Source organism: Rhamphochromis longiceps, linkage group LG14 (genome assembly GCF_057381845.1).
Source record: "Rhamphochromis longiceps isolate RC_006_pf linkage group LG14, R_longiceps_female_GT1.1, whole genome shotgun sequence".
Lineage (NCBI taxonomy): Eukaryota > Metazoa > Chordata > Actinopteri > Cichliformes > Cichlidae > Rhamphochromis > Rhamphochromis longiceps.
In genome coordinates, this window is record NC_140570.1 from 23,310,837 (window position 1) to 23,327,597 (window position 16,761).

At 40.7% G+C, this 16,761-nt stretch overlaps 1 protein-coding gene across 1 annotated transcript in view; it reads right to left on the reverse strand.

The window, feature by feature from the left end:
• The window catches only part of LOC146654058 (uncharacterized), a 32,762-nt gene extending 21,083 nt beyond the window's left edge, over positions 1–11,679 (reverse strand). The window contains exons 1-15 of the mRNA XM_085379881.1: positions 11,500–11,679; positions 11,161–11,281; positions 10,940–11,032; positions 10,638–10,827; positions 10,385–10,547; positions 8,919–9,107; positions 8,673–8,847; positions 7,731–7,870; positions 6,820–6,996; positions 6,497–6,627; positions 5,571–5,728; positions 4,925–5,152; positions 4,069–4,407; positions 3,841–3,989; positions 3,417–3,675 (exon numbers count right to left, since the gene is read on the reverse strand). Of these exons, the coding sequence (XP_085236007.1) occupies positions 3,417–3,675; positions 3,841–3,989; positions 4,069–4,407; positions 4,925–5,152; positions 5,571–5,728; positions 6,497–6,627; positions 6,820–6,996; positions 7,731–7,870; positions 8,673–8,847; positions 8,919–9,107; positions 10,385–10,547; positions 10,638–10,827; positions 10,940–11,032; positions 11,161–11,281; positions 11,500–11,529 (2,542 nt within the window). The 5' untranslated portion in view covers positions 11,530–11,679. The remainder of the gene's footprint in view (positions 1–3,416; positions 3,676–3,840; positions 3,990–4,068; positions 4,408–4,924; positions 5,153–5,570; positions 5,729–6,496; positions 6,628–6,819; positions 6,997–7,730; positions 7,871–8,672; positions 8,848–8,918; positions 9,108–10,384; positions 10,548–10,637; positions 10,828–10,939; positions 11,033–11,160; positions 11,282–11,499) is intronic.
• Between the last annotated feature and the right edge of the window lie 5,082 nt (positions 11,680–16,761).

A 16,761-nucleotide genomic window follows, 5' to 3' on the forward strand; every position in this document is an offset into this window, starting at 1 on the left:
ACAAACAAACATAGGTATTGCTTTGATTGTAACTTAAGTTATTTACTAGGGGTGCAACGATATTCGTATCGATATTGAACCATTCGATACAGTGCTTTCGGTTCGGTACGCATATGTATCGAACAATACAAAATTTGTAATTTATTTTATCAACTTTCCTTCTGACAATGCTGTCTGTGTTGAGCGCTCAGTGAATCTGCGTTCGACTACTCCGCCTAGGCTGCACTGTCGAGCGCAGATCCACTGAGCGCTCAACACAGACAGCATCGTCAGAAGGAAGAGCGCAGGGCAAGCTAGCGAGACAGAAGTTAAGCTCTCCTTGCAACATGGCAAATTGAACCTCCCCCACCCTCATTCAGATCTGGCGTTTGGAATTATTTTGGTTTTCATGTGACGTATGACCCTGAAGGTAAGCGAGTCATGGACTAAAGTAAAACAGTATGTTGGATGTGCCACGCAATGCTTAATTACATTGGTGTGAACTAGTGTGTTAGCGCAGTTAGCTCGTTAACGTGTTGGCCGTCCAGCCCCATGCACGGGGCGATCCGCGGTAGCTCGTTAACGGAGATTTGCCGTGTTGTGGCGTTAAGGTTATTTCAACGAGATTTACGCTGACAGCACTAGTGGGAACAAAATGAATATGACTGCACATTTACGCCGACATCATCCTAGTGCAAAGACAAGTGGAAGCAGACAAAAACAACAAGCATGCATGCTACAAACTTTACCCGAGTCATTTAGATAGCCGTTAGCACATGATTCTCCTTATGGGGACCTGATATGTTTAATATGCTGCTGAGAATATACCCCAGAAGAAGCGTATAGTATAGCTTTTATTTTGGAAAGAGACATTTCTCTGTAATAAACTCTCTTTTCCAAAGATGAGTGATTCCTCAATCAGATACAGGGCTCGCAATATCGCTAGCCCGACGTCCTGGGGCTAGCGATTTTTCCAGTCGGGCTACCAAAATTTATCTCTGCCCTGCCCGTCGGGCTATCGTAGGAAGGAAAAATATATGTCAATGCTTTTGCATTCTTTCGGAAATGTAGCTGGGTAATTATGTCATTGGCATCGGTGAGCCACTGTCAATATGTGACATATTGAAATCGCGTTTGAATTGGCCCTTGTTTTTTGCTTTCACTTTGCAATCGCGCAAACTGTGTATAGAGAGCGACATTACTGATTGGTGAGTGACAATAATTTGTGCACCAATTCCTCTGACATCGTCTTATCAATCGTTAGCTTACTATGCAAACATGACAAGTGAAATCTCCCGCAGCTTAAACATGTGAGAGGTTGATCGCGCAGAGAATCGCTGAGCTTATGTGAGTGCGTGTGTAAAAGCAGCAGGATATATATTAGTTCTGCTGAGCCAAATAAGACAGGTCAGGGTGAAGAAGTGACAGCCAAAGAAAAGCTTACCACAAAACGGAGAAGTTATGACAAATCAGACTATAAGGCAAAAAGAAAGTGCAGCTTTATGGTTTCATGGACAAAAGAATTTCTGTGGCTGCGATATGATGAGCTATATAACCGGGGCTGCACATAAGTGGTCCGCAGGTGCGCATTCGCTGTCAAAATAAAAAACACGCACAAGGGTTAGGGTTAAATTTAAAAACTGTACTTTTGAGTTAAAATATATATTTATAATTTTAATAAATGACAAATTAAAAAGGCATGAACATTTTTTTTGTATCGAAAAAATATCGAACCGTGACACCAAAGTATCGAACCGAACCCAACCGTGAATTTTGTGTATCGTTCACCCCTACTATTTACATCAACTTTCAAAAGTAAATACAAAATAGAAATAAATCTATATTTAAAAGATATAGGCCTTTTCACATGTCTTTGTCTCCTCATCCCTACAAATATTTCAACAGCCTCTTCCCCTGCCTCAATTAAAAACTCATTAATTGCCTCCTGAATGTACAGAACTTGGTTGCCATGACTACTAAACAAAAACCAAAAGTAATGACAACATTTTATCAGTACTTACACTTTGGGTGATTTTTTTTAACCATGTTCATCAATTATAAGCATTTTGATTGTTTTATGTTTTCAGTATCTTGTGATCATTAATGGACAATAACGTGTTTCTGTAATCCGATTACTTTTTCAAGTAACGAGTAATTAGATTACTGTTACTTTCTCATAAACAGGCTGCGTAACTGCGTTACTAAACCATGATTGTTTGTGAGAGTGTCTCATGACAATGACGTACAAGCGTGCAACGTCCATGGCAACAACAAACGTGTGTAGATCACCAATGGATAATATGGAGCACGGTAGAGAGTACGACCGTGCAGCGCTTAAAGCTTGGAAGTACTGACATTACTTTGAGTTTGACTCCGTAAAAAGTGACACAAACATTAGTGTCTGATGTACACTCTGTGTGGGAATAAAACTTTTTTCTACAGAAAAAAATGGAAACTTCAAATCTGAGCAAGCACCGAGCACGCTGTAACAGGAATGTGAAATTCACAGAGAAACCCCCAGATCCCCCCACTGACATGACCGCTGCAGCACCACACCACACTCCTGCTAAACAGGTGAAACTAGATGTAAGAGTGACAGGATTTTGTGCTGTGGAATCTTTGGTTTTATTTATTTTTTGCTGTCTTTTACTTGCATCTATTTGAAAGAGTGAGTATAAACACAAAACATTATTTATATGCTCGAATATGCAGAAAATAGGTTTAAATGTTAAACAAATTTCTTCAGGTGAAAAACTGTTGCGTATAATTTAATTTTTGCTTGATGCATTGTGCATAAAGTTAAAAATTAAAACTAAGTAATCTAAGTAACTAAGTAATAAGTAATTAATTACTTTTGGAAATAAGTAATCAGTAAAGTAACAGGATTACTTTCTTGGAGAAGTAATCAGTAATTAGTAACTATTAGTTCTTGCATTCTTGTGTAGGTTGTAGAAATAAAAGTAAAACTGTATGCTTATGCAACCTTCGGTTGTTCTTGGCCTCTGCCCAGAACTGTGTATTTCAGCGTTCTTACCATTTATATTTGCTCCAATATCAAGTCTGAATCTCTCTTCTCTGAGAAATGACTTCATTAAATTTTCTGAAGTTAGTAATAAGTGCATTTCAATATGCTGAGTAAGAGACCAACACCTCGTAATTTTTCCTTTCAGCAACCAGACTGTTTGTGGAAGATGGTGAGCAAAGATTAAGATGAAAAGCTAAAAGGAGATTGAAATGCTAACTTTTTTTTCCATGTGGAGAAATGTATTTTTAGTAAACTTAGAGAAGCTAAAAGTTTAGAGAGCACCTAAAGGTGAAAGATAAGAGCTTCTCAAGAGAGAAAGAAGCAACAACAAAAAAAAGGAGAGAAGAAAAAATGTTTTTTTTTTAAAACTGTTTTGTACTGCCCAAAACAAACTATTCAAGTATTTCCTCACCCATAGTCCCTCCATCCTGCTGCAGACCCATGGACCACTCCTGCAGGATCTCCAACCTGGTCTGCAGCTGTAGTTGACAGTGCAAACTCCTCCCCCAGGCCTGCTGGAGCTCTTTGGCTGCAGTGAGAAGATGATCTTGTTGACTACTCCCTCTGTCACTGCCAGGTTGGGACTGCACATGTTGCAAACTTTGATCTGAACCCCACTCTTCAGTTAGTGGCTTCAGCACATTCAGTACTTTGAACAATGCTGCCAGAACCTGTGAGACACAAATCTTACTCTGACTCCAAAAATGTTTTTATTTTTGAATCAAACATCTGCTATTATCTGTTTCATTTGTTTTGTTACATAGAAACAGTTACTTTTTATCATATCGATACTTATTATGTGAATGCAACCAAAAGCAATCAGTCTAATTAAGCACCTTGCTTTCTAATAAAGTTTGATATCCTCCTGAATGGGGCACTAGTTGTCCAGCCCGTATGGTTGCCCCTCCAACTCTCACCATCTGCCCACTCAGTGGTTCAACAAAGGGCTCACCCAGCAGGACTCCACCTACTGGCAGCACATCTCCTACAGAGGCACACAGAACAAGTTTGTCTGACTGAAGTTATGTACTCTAGAGTGTAACGGGAACTCCAGCAGCTCTAACCTGTGATTGGATCCAAGTTCACCCCGACGGTGAGCACAATGTTCCCTGTCCTGGAGTCCAGCATAGGATAACCAATCTGTATAGGCTGTGGTAAGCGGGTGAGAGGGCAGACATGGATTCTTCCCAGAGTGTAGACTAACCCAGTTTGGGGGTGAATGGTTACTGCCAGAATAGGTACTGGGACCCCTTTGTCAGGGTCTGCCATGGGAATCCCCAGCTGCAGTCTCTGGCCTGGTCGGAGGCCTCTGAGGTGAGTGCTGGGGAGAGGCTGGTCTGAGTGGCAGGAGGTCGGGTAAGGAATGAAAGGAAGGAGAGGACTATCCCACTTCCTGTTATCATCTGGAATCATTTAAAAACAGCACATAATTGCTTTTTAATGCAGAGGTCTCAGACATGTTTCATGAACCATATGAGCCCTTCTTCAGAAATCTTTAATGCGTGTCATAAGTTATTTTCCATGAGCTATTTTAGCATAAAATGGTTATATTCATTTTGATTCAGTTCATTGCTGCTTGAAATGACCAGGATCCCAGTGTATTAGGCTTTCTATTTGTAGAAACAGCATGTTTTGGTCAGGTTGTAACATGTTTAACACAAATGATCTGTTCTTCTTTAGTAATTGTATTCTAATAGCATGGTTTTAAAAATGACTCTTGGTGAGTTTAGATTTATTCATCTCTAAAATACAAAAGATTGCCATTGGTGTTTTGTGTTTTCTGAGCATAAACACAAGATTGATTGATTGGGCTCTTTATTTTTTTTAAAAAAAAGTCTGAACTAAGTTCACATGAAATCTTTTTTCTTTGACTGTTTTATTTAGCATTGCCCTCCTCAGTAACCCACAGCCAATTCATACCTGTACAATGGTCAGCTGTGCAAACTAATGTAGAGCTGGCAGGATCATAGGCCACGTTTCCAGCAATGGGCAGAACTCTACCGGTGTGTGGATGAACAAAGAAATTAGGCGGCACTGCCATCGTGTGGCCGCTGCTCAGCAGCACATGGCTGTGAGCATTTGGCCTTATGAGGCCTGTGACTGAATCACAATAAACAGCCCCAGAGACACGGACGGACCCATCAGGATCTGGAGTTAAGCAGAAGAGGAGATTATTGTGATCAATCATCTAAATAAAATTTTCATTTAAACCCATTCACACTGTTTGTAAATTTAAATCCACAGCCTTATGTGGCTACACAGTTATGTTTGATTTACAACAAAAACATACAGTGTATTTATTGGATACATCATCTAACATTTAGCAAATTAATAATGGCCTGTATTTGTATAGCGCGTTACTTAATCCCTAAGGACCCCAAAGCACTTTACACTACATTCAGTCATCCACCCATTCACACACACATTCACACAATAATGTATTCTAACCCAGCTTTTCTCAGCCATAGTCTGTCTGCATGTTGCAGTTCACCTAATAAGCAGCAGATGGTGTAGTTTCTTTAAGAAACATAGGCGCAGATAAACAAATGAAAGAGTTTTGACTCACCAAAGATGTCATCTTTGGTAAGGACAGTTCCAGTATCAGGGCACAACAGTTTGGCTCCTATACCTTCGCCCAACAAGCCCCAAGACCCCTGACGGTGGCACTCTGCCGACAGTAGATCTCCCATCTCATCGACCAGTGATGTTAACCTCTGGATCAAACTGAAGATGGGAGACAGCAAAATGAATATTCAAGGGAATTTAAACCCTTAAACTCTAAGGTTCCCCATTACTACAGTCATGTGGAAAAAGAACGTTTTCACAGGACTCTATGCATGTGGAAAACGACATACATCCCACAATTCAAAAGTTTGTAGAATCACTTTTTAACCTGAATAAATTGATTATTAATAATTGAGTATTCATTGATGGACAGCTCTTTTAAGGTCCCACCCTTGTATTTCACTAACGACTTTGATTTGCTAACTGCACCGCCTTCTTTTCTTTTTCATCCAATTTCTTGTACCTTTTCTGCTGCACTGAAAATCATTGTCCTGTTATGTTACCCAATTTCAGCCATCTATGTTACCATCTAGAGTCTACTCAAAGACTGCAAGTTGCCTAGATCCTGTTGGTGCAAAACAAGCCCAATTATCACCCCTCCACCCATGTCCTTGACAGTTAGTATCAGATGATTGTGCTGATATGCTGTGTTTGGTTTCCACCAAACATGGTGATGAGCATTATGTCCAAACATCACTACTTTGGACTCATCAGTCCAAAGGACAGTCAGTCAGTTCTATAAATTTTAATTGTGCTGTCATAAACTTTGAGGTCTGTAGCGTCTGATATGTGGCTCCTGGGTTTTTTGGTCAGACCCTGGGGTGAATTTGTTGGGACCTCCACTGTTGGGGTACTGAGTAAACACACACCTGGCTCTTTCTTTTTCACATGGCTGTACTTGAATAACTGAACAAATGAAAGCTTTACATTTGTTGGAACAGTTCAGTGGAAGTCTGGTTGTTACTATAAAGCTTAGACAGTAGTCTGGTGCACTCTCTGAGCCGAGATGTGAACACACTGTGGATCCTCCACTGGGCCTGCTGCTCTCGCCTCAGAACCTGAAGAAAACCAGTCATACTTGATCATGTATACCTTGCTAATGCAATAATTTTACATCTGAAAGTATATACTTGTTGAGCGATGCTATCTAAATATACTTTACTCAAACTGATGCTACACTTGCTATTAAAACTTTTGTTAAAAATTTGAATATAATTTGACATGTATATGCAGCTTAATAAAATGTAAACCTTCAGCTGACTGTCAAGTAGTGTCCTCAGCTGTGAGGCCAAAGATTTTCGTCGCACCACCTCTCGTTCAATCTCCCTCCTCAACATCGCATAACCTTCCCCCGGCTTTTCCTCAGCGATCATATGCGGATGGAGTATTTGCAGTTTCCCAAGCACTCCTTGGTATAGCTCTTTTACCTAGATGAACACATATTTTGGAGACAAAAAGAAAACATTAAGTGTTTGTCATAAGCAGATAATCTATTGACAGCCCAAAGCAACAACCACACATTTAAATAGCACTAGTGAGAAATGCAAGCTGCAAGAAGTGCATCAGTGCAAAATGTTCCATCTCCACTTACATCTTTAACACCTGAGCTGTCCTGAGGGCTGTAACCAAAATCTGTTTGCTTTTTTAATAACTTAACTTTTCCAAACATTCCCAAATTGCTCTTTCTCAAATTACACAAAAATAAGATTCTCTCTTCCAAATGTTCACTACAGCAAATATTCTGTTTTGGCAAGAGATGGTTCCCAAAGCGTGCTGGATGTAGAATGGCACATGTATGCTGTGAATTCTCCACAAAATGTCCTGTTCAATGGGGCATTACTGAAAGTTTGTACTCGGGAGCTGTTAGGTTTTCCAATCAGACTGAATCAGACATTTGTATTCTTCCCTGCAAAGAAGCTTCATTTTAAAAAAGAAAAAAAAAGACACCTGAGGGCTAAATTATTTATTGCCTATTCATAAACCAATAATATAGGCATATTCAATATGCAGCTTTTATTTTAAGAGTGCAAAAGAGAATACTCTTTTGTCTGGTGTGTTTCTTGAGAGAATAAGCATGAGTGTGTGAGTGAGACAAGAGAGTAAGCGTTTATCATTTGACATGCTTTGTGATTGATTGGCATTTAAACTAACAGCAGCAGACCTCAGTGGTGAGCTGTCCCAGTCGTGTAGTGACAGACAGGCTCTGCTTGAGCAGGAGGCTGTAAAAGGTGTTGCTGTTGAATGCCTCCAGATCCACCTGGTGTTCATAATCCCAGAACTCCTCCGAGGCGTCTGTGGAGGCTGTAAAAAAAAACACCGTCACAAAGAAAAGGATTACAACAATATAAAAAACTCATCCAACTTATTTCAAGGTGAACTTTGATAGGTTATAGCATTATATGATCTTTTGAAACACGTAAGCATGTTTTGCAACATCCTCTCTACTGTTCATTTACAGACACACAGAAGCCTTGCTAAACATTTCACATTTTACAAGCATGTAGCAGGTACTTATTTCTCCCTTTTAACAGGTATTTTAATATGAAAATGTAACATTTTGTGGCATAAGAATTCATTTTAAATGAAGTAATAAGGTCTTGAGGGAACTCCATAAGTTCCCTAAAGATCACTGATGTCCATGGACAAGCTGTTCCTGGCAGTTCCTAAAGCTTTTTCAGTTATTGTGGAATGATCTGTCTGCCCATGTTACGTTGCTACCCCTTGATTTGGGGGGTATTTTGGTGCTTTTTAAAGCACTTTGTCAAAACTGTGTTTTTTATAAGGGCTCTATAAATAGATTGGATTGGATGTGGGCTGTTTTGATTTTACTATCAAAGAGAAATCAGGCATGTAAAGAGGGGTTTTTCCAGCAGTGTTTGGTTGGAAATTTCACCTTAGGGTCATTGCCGGTGCTACATGAGATGTTACAAGGGTTCTCAATGTGTCAGTGTGTCGTTTCATGTTCATTCAAGTGCCATATGTGTACACTCTGCAGGTGCATTAGTTGAAGTGGAGAAAACCATGTTATTTATGTAATGTATTGGGGTTTAGGGTTTCGACGAATGAGTAAAGTGTCAAAGTGTTTACGTCTACAATGTTCCACCTGGCTGAATGGAGCCTTGAGTTGTTCTCGATTGTTGGTTTCGATGAGTCTTTCTCTGTGAGATCACCCTTGAACCTTTTGACGAGTAGTCATCCATTTGGTAGGCCAGCTGCAGCGAGCGGTACCGTGCTTTGATTGGCTCCTTCTCTGGCCATCCATATTCACGAAACAGGATCTACATAGTACAGACTCATCAATTAGAGTGATACTTTTATATTTCACATATACTTGTGTATGTAGACTAACCAGCATTGTCACACATAAACAGAGGATGACCACAGCTCCAAACATTATTCCTACGGTCACCAGCCAGTCTGGCCGGAGTAACAGGTTGCGTCTCCTACTGATTCCCAACCTGGTCACGTGACGTGGGATGGTAGGGAAGAAAAAGCCAGGCTCATAGCACTGGCCACCCGCAGGCATCACTCGTACATACTGAATAATGAGAAATAAGTAGTTAGAGTATCGTGGCATAGCAGAAAGAGAGAGAGAACTTACTATTTACTTGTTGCTACATCAAGGAAGTTATCGTGTTTGGCTTCACTGATTGGGATTTGTTTTTAAACTACCTACATTACATTGTATAAGAGAGGTAAAGACGAGAGTGCAAGTAGGGTGGATTTATGACAGAAGGACAGCAGAGAGTTTACAAGATAGTAGTGAGAGCTGCTATGATGCACATTTTGGAGACAGCGGCACTGGCAAAGAAGCAGGAGGCCAAGCTGGAGGTGGTGAAGCTGCTCAGATTTTTGTTGGGAGTGACTAGAAGGGACAGGATTGTAAATGAGTACATCACAGAGAAAGCTTAAGTTCAGCATCTTAGAGACAAGATGGAGATGGACATGGGCATGCAGAGGGTTGATGTGACGGAAGAGGATGTAAGGGATAGAGAAAGTGGAGCAGCCAAAAGAAGAAGAAGACTTAAATTTCCTTGTTTGATGGAACAAACGTGGATTACCTAATAGCTATTTACTAACAAGGTGTAGCTGCTTATAACACTAGCTTCATGGGGTATGCTTAAAGAATACAGCTGCGGTCAGAAGCTAACATCCACTCATCATGTGCATAAATGTCGTGGCAATTTGGGCTTTTAATGATTTCTTTGAACTGTTCCTTTCCAGGGTGAAATGACTGTACAGCATACATGTTTAATGACTTTAAAAACAAAGAATCTAGTGCACAAGCTTGAATTTCTTTTGGATTATCTCTAATCCACACAGCGTCAAAAGCAACATAAGACTTCAAATATGTACATATACCCACACTACTATTTGGTTCATTGCACCTGAAGCTTTTGGTAGCCAACAGCAATCATATGGCATTTTTCCCTCTGGATATTTGACCTCTCTTCTTGGCAGAATAGTTAATTTAGACTGGTTGGTTTCCTGTCAGGAACAAGCTTTTAATATATTCTACAAATGTTCAATAGAGTGGAGGTTGGGGCTTTGGGAAGGTCATTGCAGAAGCTTAATGTTAGCTTGCCTTATCCATATCAAACCCAGTTCTGATGTGTGTTTGGGGTCATCAGTGGAGCACTCGACTCTGTCCAAGTTTCAACCATCTAGTTGCTGATCTGAGGTTGAAGACCTTGGAGGTAGTCCCACTCTTCACAATCAGTTCAAAGAAATCATTAAAAATCCCCAAAATAACCATGACTATGATGAGTCCTTAAACATCTGAGCTTAACTGTGTATTTTTGTAAAGTTTGTTACCAAATGTTTGTGCTGATGGCTGCTCGGTGTAAAGACATATACTCCCGGCTGGCTAAAGACCACAGCAAAGCAGCTAGGAGGAGTCCATGACAATGTCAGCTCTTCTTTTAACTGTCTGAATGCGCCCCAGTCAAAGTCAGTGTTTGTGTTGTACAAGTTGTCACTGAAAGACATAAATAAGCGAGTTGGGAGAAAATGTACAAACAGAGAAATGGCAGGAGAAAATGGGCATGAAAACAAGTATCCGGCTTACATGTCATACTGGGGATAGTGACGTGGGCTGACAGTGAAGAGTATTACATCACCCAAATGGAGACATGCTGTCGGGTTCAAAACGCCACTTATGCTTGGCCTTCTTCCTTTTCCATTAATATCAGCCTTATCTCCTCTCTCCATTTCTGTGTCTCCATGACTGATGTTTCTAATACTGACATAATGTTTCCCTGAAAATCCACAATGCAGTGCCCTCATTATTGCAGCAATTACTTGGGTAAAATTGCTCATGCATTCATTTGTGTATTCATGATGTGAAAAGATTGTTTTATTATGGCACACCAGCTGAGCTCTGAGAATCCTGTTGAGCGGTGTCAGGAAACAGTCGCTCAAGTTCCTTTGGGAGGCCGCTGAGGAGGCCAAGGAAGCCTGCATCTGCAATCAGACAGGAAGAAGACAGATAGATAGGGGGAGGGTTCTCAAAAAGAGAGAGAAAGAGAGGGAGAGCTGCAAAGCGATAAAGTGCAGGACATAAAAGGCATTGTGTGCGGCTGCGTCTCCACCTGTTGTTTGAACAATGTAGACAGGACGTGATGACTGGATCTGGCTGCTGCACTGCAGGTTCCCTTGGGAGTCCCACTGTTTAAAAATTGTCTCTAGCACACTGCCAGAGACGCTCGACACCTGAACACACACAATAAGTGTGTTTGCCATTAATAGGTCACTGCAGCACTGTCTGCAGCTTTCTCTTTTGGAGAAATAAAGAGGTTTTCGCATAGATGCGTGCATATTATACCTAAAAACTGTCCATCATATGATAGTTTCAGTGCAAATGTTACATTATATAGTTATCGCACAGTTTTTGTGCTTCAGTGCATGAACCTGCAATTTCCTTTCTTCACCTGATTGTCATAGCTCCACACCAGTCCCATTTCCCCATTGGTCTCGCACTGGAGCTTCAGTTCAGCAGCTGGCCTGCTCCTGCAAAGGCCTCCACATGCAGCTCTTCCAGGAGGCTCTCTACAAATACACAGGCCCAGCTCCCCATCAAAACCCCGGTAGTCCTCTGCAGTATGGCACACCTGCAGGAAAAAGGCAGAGCAAGAATCAGCTCACAGTTTTTAGTGGTCTCCTTTCTAAACAGAAAGAACAGTGAAAGCATTGCTAATGAAGTTAGAGTTTCATGCAGTAGTTAATGGTTAAATGCTAAGTGGACTTAATATGAGTCTGTGCTAGGTAAACTATTGTCAGGTTCATGTAAGAGAGGGCAAAGACATCTGGTTTGTACTCATTAGCCTTGCTTAATATGTTTAGTCAGTGTGTTCTGTAAACAGGCTGCAGTTTAAAACTGAACTTGTGTCACATATCTTGAGCACGAGTTTCCTGTCTAATGTCATTTTGTGGCGGAACCTTTGCCCTACTTTGACTGTATACATCTGATTATGACATGATTGCACAATGCATAACCTGCTGACTACAGTGAAATGACCACTGGTGTCTGTCCCGGCAGTCTCCATACTGTGTGCGAGTTTTTCCGTCTCTGCAGACATCGTACTGTTGTTGTACACATTTGTCTCCATTTCCGGTGGTTTGATAGCCGATGGTGCAGTGGCAACGTCCATCACTGGCCTGTGGAAAACTCAGGGGGATAGCAGTTCATGCTGTGGTCAGTTTGTTACCTAATATTCCAAAGTGCTCATTCATTCATTCCTTCATTCATTGACACACACAGACACACTGCACTTTGAACCTTACAACATATCAGAGTATTATTATTGCTCAGTCTGAACATTGATTTTCCTGTCCTTCCTTTTTTATACAACTGTATACACAAACACCGATATGACAGCGAGACAAATCTCATTTCTGTTAGTCTGAGCTGATGAAAGAATATCTCAACACCTGCGCGCACTGCAGTAGGCTAGGAAATTTGACCCTGAAGTGAGGAAACTTGATCAGAAGCTATTGAGCTTGAAGCTACAGATTGTTCTGTCGAATGCTTCAGAGGGAAAGTGAGGAAGATACTCTGCCGACTATAAAAGTGTTCACACTGGAACACGGCTTTCCTAACACAAAAAAATACAGGCTTGAGAAATTTGAGCTCTTCCTTGGGTTTCATTTATAATGGATGAACTCAAAAGACAATAAAGGAAGTGTGTGACAAGCGCTGTCGAAAGCTGTGATGTGTCAGATGAAGTCAAATGAAAACAATGGGGAGAACACATAGATACACTTAACCCACAATCTACACAAATATCCAGGTGGATCCTTCAATCATGTGAAAAACACTTCAACAAAACAAGCCAGTGAACAACACCTGAAAACTCTGTCCTTCTTCTGGACAGATGCAAGTGTCCTGGCCAGGCACAGGCTGCTGAGCCACTGGACCACAGGAAAGTGGGGAATACAAGCCGGGTCTAGGGCAGTAGTGATGGGCAGGACACTTCAAGCAGCTGTCCATGGACACAGCTCCAGCATGTGGACCATATGTTCCTTTAGGACAGGGGACTGGAGCAGGGCTCCCCAGTGGGCAGTAGAAACCTAATAGAAACAATAACATCGTGTCACACACACACACACACACACTATAAAACAAATCTTTTGCCATCCATTTTTCTTTATTCTCTTTATTTTTGCGTTGTTGCAATGTTTTCCAGAATAATGCCACTTTATTATGCACTCAAAACAGCCTACCTGGCTGACAGCGTGGTCTCTCCTGGTTATGTCCACTGAAGTTGTTTCCACGAGTCACAGTTAGCAGCACAGAAGCAAACAGCCACCGCAGAGAAGCTAACCCCATGCATTTGCAAGTTTGCTGCATTGTTAATATGTCCACCATTGAAGTAAAAACCAGATGAACATTAATCCCAACTCTATTCCAGACTGTGGAAGGAAAAAATGAATAATTTAATCCATGATCCTTGTTTTCATCATAGACTGGAAAGTACTTCTAGAGATGCTGCAAACCCACAGAGATGCAAGGTAAGTAGTGTGCTAGTTAATCTGCATAACTTTCAATGGCTTGCTGAAAAATTTATAAGGCCAGTAAGGTAAGGTGACAGTAAGAGTGGAGTGACTGGTCACTGGTGGAAAGCAGCAAAGAAAAACAGACTGATGCTGCCTGATCACATTACTGCTTTTGTTCTTCTCAATGCTACCATGATACTGATTAATGATTTGGCTCCTGAGGTACAACAACGCAGCTTTGCTTTAGAGGAGTCTACTGAGAATGAGGTGCGTCTCATCTAAGAGAGGATATCAATAAGATTTTTGTATAGAAATGCCACTGCAGATTCTGCTTACAGGTCAAATTCTTTATTGATTTCCTTATTGATTCCTGAAAAAATGTAAGTCTACATGGGTTTTCAGGGTCAATGCAGCTTCATTATCTCTGAGTTAAAAACAGCATGGAAACACAGAAGAATAAAGGCTTCCCAGAAACTGGGTTGTACAAAAGCTCCACTGCTCGGAGTTTCACGTCATTGTTTTGTGACGTGAGACTGTCAGAAAAACACACCAGCACTGATAAAAGGAACAGAGAATCCAGAATCCTGTTATTTCCAGAATCTTTTTAGCTTGCAACCAGTTCTCAAATACCATTCCCATTCACAGAGGCAACTTTTAAATTCACATAGTATGACAAGTATGGTATGGATAACTGATCAGATCAAGAGTCTGTCATTGTGCAAGCTTTAGCTTCACCTGCCGATGAACCAGTCTCACAAACCTGTCGAATGCTGCGTTGTCCGTGTGTGTTTACTTTCTGATAGCTGCTGCAAATTAGCTGAAAGTGGAATGAAACTAAGGTCAAGGTCTGTGTGGCTCAAAAGCGACAGATCATTTGCATCAACAAATGCCACTTTTATCTGTGAACTGATTAAACTGCCCATTGATCATCAGTAATCCAGGTTGTTGTTATATAAAGTGTAATGATCTGACGAGTTATTTCCATGCAATTTTATGTAATGTTAAACAATATCATCATTTTCTAGAAATATAAACTCGTGGTTATACATCCATGTGCCCTCAGCTCACCATATACGTGTGACAAGAGTCACATATGCTCAAACTCTTCAGTGCAAAGAGGAGCCAACAGGTCCATTGTTGTGTACAGTAACCAAAGTCTTTCTCACTCTGTGCTGTTTTTGTAGTGAAATAGATACTGGACTTTAGATCATACGAATAACCTAGATATTCCACTAGGGTAGCCATGAACTATGATCTTCTGATGACTACTCGCAATTTATCTAACCGAGCAGCGTTCAACTTTCACCCACATACGCGTGTCACTGGTGGGAAAAGCCTGCACATTTCACTTACCAAAAAACAGTAAACATAGCCAACAAAGAACTGCTAAATAATATCACAGATTTTATTACCAGCAGCATAAAAATATAAAAAGCAAAAGCAACTCAAAAGTTTAAAAGGACCTCCGCGCTGTTTACATGAGTTGTTTTTTTCTGTTCTTACAAGCAGCACAAACACTGATGAGTAAACTCTTCTCTGTCAAGCATCCAAAGCAATCCATGATAAACTAAAGCTTGGTGAGCTGGTCCAAAACGCATTTCATTGAACTGTTACACAATTTAAAGACTACAAAACACACAACAAACAACTTTTCGTCGGGAATGATGCATAAAAAGCCATAACCTTGACTGCAAGTCAAACAAGTTACTCAGTGCAAATATTCACGTAGTCTGGGTTCTTGTAAAATGAGCTTTTGACGTAAAAAGACAGAAATCAGGCCAAAGTTCACATGTGTCTGCAAATAACATTGTTAAACTTGTTTGGGTCACCCTAATAAATCCAAACCCCTGCAAGAATTCAAGGTAAAATGTCCACACTTGGGAGGAATGAGACCTTTCCATGAACTATAGACTGACATTTACCTCTTGCACAGATTTCTTCTTTTTTTTGCTTTTTAGCATGGAGGTAAGGACAAAGACATTTTAAGGCCTTTTAGAACAAAAGAATGAAAGAGGTACTAAGCAAAGAGCAAATTCTTCGTCTAAAATATCCACTATTCTTCATTTGCACATCATCTGTGCCAACCATCTCAACCTTGCCTCTCTAACTTTGTCTGTCAGTCTGTGATAGACTCATCCTGGTCATGTCCTCATTTTTGGCATCTGCAGCTCAGCCTCCTGTGAAGTGAATCTAAAAAAAAGTGTCACAAAAAGAGGTTGTTTATCACATGCATGTATTTGAATTCTGGGAGGAAGCCTGAGTACCTGGAAGAACCCATGCTAGCACAGGGAGAATGTGCCAAATAGTGCTAGGCGGTCGGTGGCTTCTCAGACTCAAACTCCAGCACACCCCTGTGCTCTCCTTTCATTAAACAACATGTAGTCATGCAATCTGAACTAGTTCATTATAATGTGAACTTTGAGCTAGCTGCCTCTTGTGCAGTGTAAACTTACCCACTGGGTTTGTAGGCTTTGTTTTTGCATTTTGATAATTACCCTTTTCTTGCTGGGGGTTGTAGCCAGGAGTGAAAATGTTTTTACAAAAGGGGGTAGATGGACTGAAACAAGAGATCCTGTCTAAACTTTGCATGCAAACGCTAAGGTACAGCTGGAAACTAGCACTAGCTAGCTTGGGTGAAAAGGTTTTCATGTAATTCATAAAATGAACATCAGACTTCTTTAAGTATAATCTTGAAAGCTGCTTTTAGGTGCTCCAAATGTTATCAGTCATCTCCCGTGACAGTGTAGAAGGGGCAAAGGTACAAAACGCTGCCATAAATAGGCCAGGCTACACCTTTGTTACTTGAAATAATGGCTTCTCAATCACAAGGTAGCCACAACCTATAGCATACACATCTTACTTACATTTTTCTGCTATAAATCCAACTATAGTATGCAAATTGCATCCCACACTGTATTGAAATGAGTGTCTGAGACCAGAAGCTATTGTGGTATCAAATCAAATGAGAACGAGAATGAGTTCAGTACAGTCAGACTCTTTATTTTTTCTTTTCACTAGTGGAGTTAGGCTTTGCTGGCTATTAGGGTTACAAGTGTAATACACTTTCAAGCATTTGCAGACGTGAAGGCCATTTCTTCCGTGCAAGGTGTGTTTCTAACTTACTTTAGGCTTTTTTTCACTCAAAATTCCAAAGGTAGTAAAATTCTATCATCAGTGTGACCCTCCACGTGTTGACT